This window comes from Cyprinodon variegatus, unplaced genomic scaffold, assembly GCF_000732505.1.
Source record: "Cyprinodon variegatus isolate N-32 unplaced genomic scaffold, C_variegatus-1.0 Scaffold725, whole genome shotgun sequence".
NCBI lineage: Eukaryota > Metazoa > Chordata > Actinopteri > Cyprinodontiformes > Cyprinodontidae > Cyprinodon > Cyprinodon variegatus.
The window spans coordinates 276,724-279,565 of NW_015151178.1; the positions used below are offsets into that span (position 1 = coordinate 276,724).

At 38.7% G+C, this 2,842-nt stretch overlaps 1 protein-coding gene across 1 annotated transcript in view; it reads left to right on the plus strand.

Annotated features, from left to right (window-relative positions):
* LOC107097799 (cytochrome c oxidase subunit 6A, mitochondrial) overlaps positions 1 to 1,004 on the plus strand; it is a 3,965-nt gene extending 2,961 nt beyond the window's left edge. The window contains exons 2-3 of the mRNA XM_015395094.1: positions 487 to 629; positions 710 to 1,004. Of these exons, the coding sequence (XP_015250580.1) occupies positions 487 to 629; positions 710 to 799 (233 nt within the window). The 3' untranslated portion in view covers positions 800 to 1,004. The remainder of the gene's footprint in view (positions 1 to 486; positions 630 to 709) is intronic.
* Positions 1,005 to 2,842: the final 1,838 nt, after the last annotated feature.

A 2,842-nucleotide genomic window follows, 5' to 3' on the forward strand; every position in this document is an offset into this window, starting at 1 on the left:
AAAAAAGAGTAATTTTCTGTTTTGTTTTATTCTTGGATCGGGCTTTAAAGGGTTAATATTTTCATGTCAATCAGGGCCGGTCTCCTACCTGCTTTTATAACGACCATTTCCAACCACTATTCATTATTTACTTATAGCCTCCTATTTTAACAAATATTTACCACTAATTTTAGTTATAATTCATTAGTCGACTGCTTCACAGGGACAGAACTAAAGTAAATGGAAATGGGCTGGAAGGTGTCTTCAGATTAAAGGCTGAGGTTGAAGATTTTTTGTGAATAAAATTGAATTATATTTTTTCCATCAGGTAAAATAAACCGACATTCAAATTATGAATTGTTTATTTGTATCAAACCAAAGGAGACTGTGATCAAACGCTCCTGCTTAGCTTGGTTTGTTTACTTTGGTGTTTTCTGTTTTCCTGATCTGTTTTTGGTCCAGTCAGACATTTTCTTGGTTTGTGAAGAATTTCCTGTTTCTCCACAGCGAAAACATGGAAGATCCTGTCGTTTGTGGTGGCCCTGCCGGGTGTGGCCGTGTGCATGCTGAACACCTTCCTGAAGGAGAAGGAGCACAGCCACGAGCAGCCAGAGTTCGTCCCCTACAGCCACCTGCGCATCCGCACCAAGGTCAGCCCTCAGCATCCGTCCTCGTCTCTAACTTCATATTTCCTGCTTCCTCTTTTAATCTCATGTTGTTTTCTGAACAGCGTTTCCCCTGGGGAGATGGGAACAAAACCCTTTTCCACAACCCTCATGTCAATGCCCTCCCCGACGGTTATGAGGGGCATGACGAGTAAACCCTGCAGACCTCATCGCAGCTCAACAGCGCCCTCTGCTGTTACTGGACCACACTCCTATTTACAGTTTATTCTTTGGGCTGAATTGTTTACACCTCTGTGCTCCACATGGAGCACCTGAACCAACAATTCCTTCTTTCTGGACCATTAAACCAAATGTCAGCTTGAATTAAATTAACGTGAATAAATGACTTTTACTTCCTGACTGTTTGCTCTGTTTATTTTTACTAATTTGATGCAGTGTACAGCTTTCTGTTTTATATGAAGAGAGTTAATTTCATTGCTCTGTTCTTGTGACTGTGAAATGACAATAACAAGCTGTTAATAAAATAATATAAAGACAGAATAAGAAATAAGATCATGTTTGCATATTGATGTAGGAATTAAGTCCAGAATAAATGAATCAACTCTTATTGATGGGAGAGAAAAACTTGTGAAAATAAGTAAGAAAAGAAAGAAATATAAAAAGTGATGCCTCTAATTAAGGGAGGATAGTTAATTCAGACTAAAAGAGCTTTAAACAGGAAAAAAAAAATCAATTTCTTTCTGAATTGTTGTGGGGGAAGAAAAAAAATATTCGTTTTTATCAGACTGAGAAAAAGAAAATATACATTTACAAGCAAATTTTATTTTATTTTGCATTGCGAATGACAAGGACAGATCAATTAGGACCAGTTTCCTGTTTTATTTATTTTATTTTAACATAATCTATCTTCATCCATTCAGACTAATAACAGTAGTTGGTTTTCATGTCAGAGCCAGCTTGTATCTGGATACCAAACCTATTTCAGCATCATTTCTGCTCTCTTTGTTTAATTTTTTTTCCCCCTATAAACTTTAGTAGAAAATTCTTTAAAATAAAAAAGAAAAATTAATAAAATAACTGAATAAAAGTAGCAATAGTGATCAAGTAAAACAAGCATAGAGCCATGAGAGGGGATTACATAAATCTTTAGAGCAAATTTAACAGCTTTTTTGTTATTGGGGGACGATGTAGATAAATAAGTTGTTGCTTCCTTTAAAAAAGATACATGAGAGTTTAATCATAATTTTACATTTTGATTCTGTCTCCTTGAAGCCCAGTCGGCCTCAGCAGATGATCATACTCAGCCTGGTTCTGCTGGAGGTTTCTTCCTGTTAAAAAGGAGTTTTTCCTCTCCACTGTCGCCACAAGCATGCTTAGCGTGAGGGATTGCCTTCATGTCAATGAGTCGATGCAATCAACTGGTTTTCCTTAGAAAACTTTGAATCACTTTGACTGGATGATCTGGTGAACTGTAAAGTGCCTTGAGATGACATGATGTGAATTGGAGCTATAGAAATAAACTGAACTTAATTTAATTTGTGGATATAAAATTTGGTCAACAGCAGTGAAAGATTACATAAGAAGATATGGTCATACATTTCTTTTTTTATATTTTGTAATTCCAAATAAAACATCCCTAAAATAGAATTCAGATTCGTCATAAATATTTTTCCAGAATAAAGCGACAAATGCCTTTCCATATCCGCCTGGTGTTTTCACAGGACCAAAATAAGTGACAGACTCAGACTAAATGTTTAATAACATGTTTATTTCTCTCTCTGCCGAGTGACGCCACGCCACGCGTGACTCGCCCTTTGTCACAGACTCCACCTCTTCCGCGTGAACGAGCCTTAAGCCGAATTAGAAAATCCTGGGTTAACAAAGCTTGTCCAAATACCGCGCGCTAACAGCGTCCGTCCGTTATCGGATCCGTCTCCTAGGCAACCGCCACAAAACGCAACGCATCCCGGATCTCCTCGGCGCTCCGCTTCGGCTCCGTTCCGGTTCGTTTCCCTGCAGAGGATTAACGTTTTGATTACTAAATCTAGCATTGAAACATCTCGGATCAGTGCGCGCACCCGCGCTCCAACGCACAGGGGAGAGTAGTCGATCACCGAGACCCGGATCAAAAATGATGATGATGATGATGAGCTCAGACAGAGGTGAGTAGGAGTCAGGAGTTGTGGATGTGTGTTAAAGCAGTGATGGAGGGTTTATTATTCTGTGATGTCATGAGG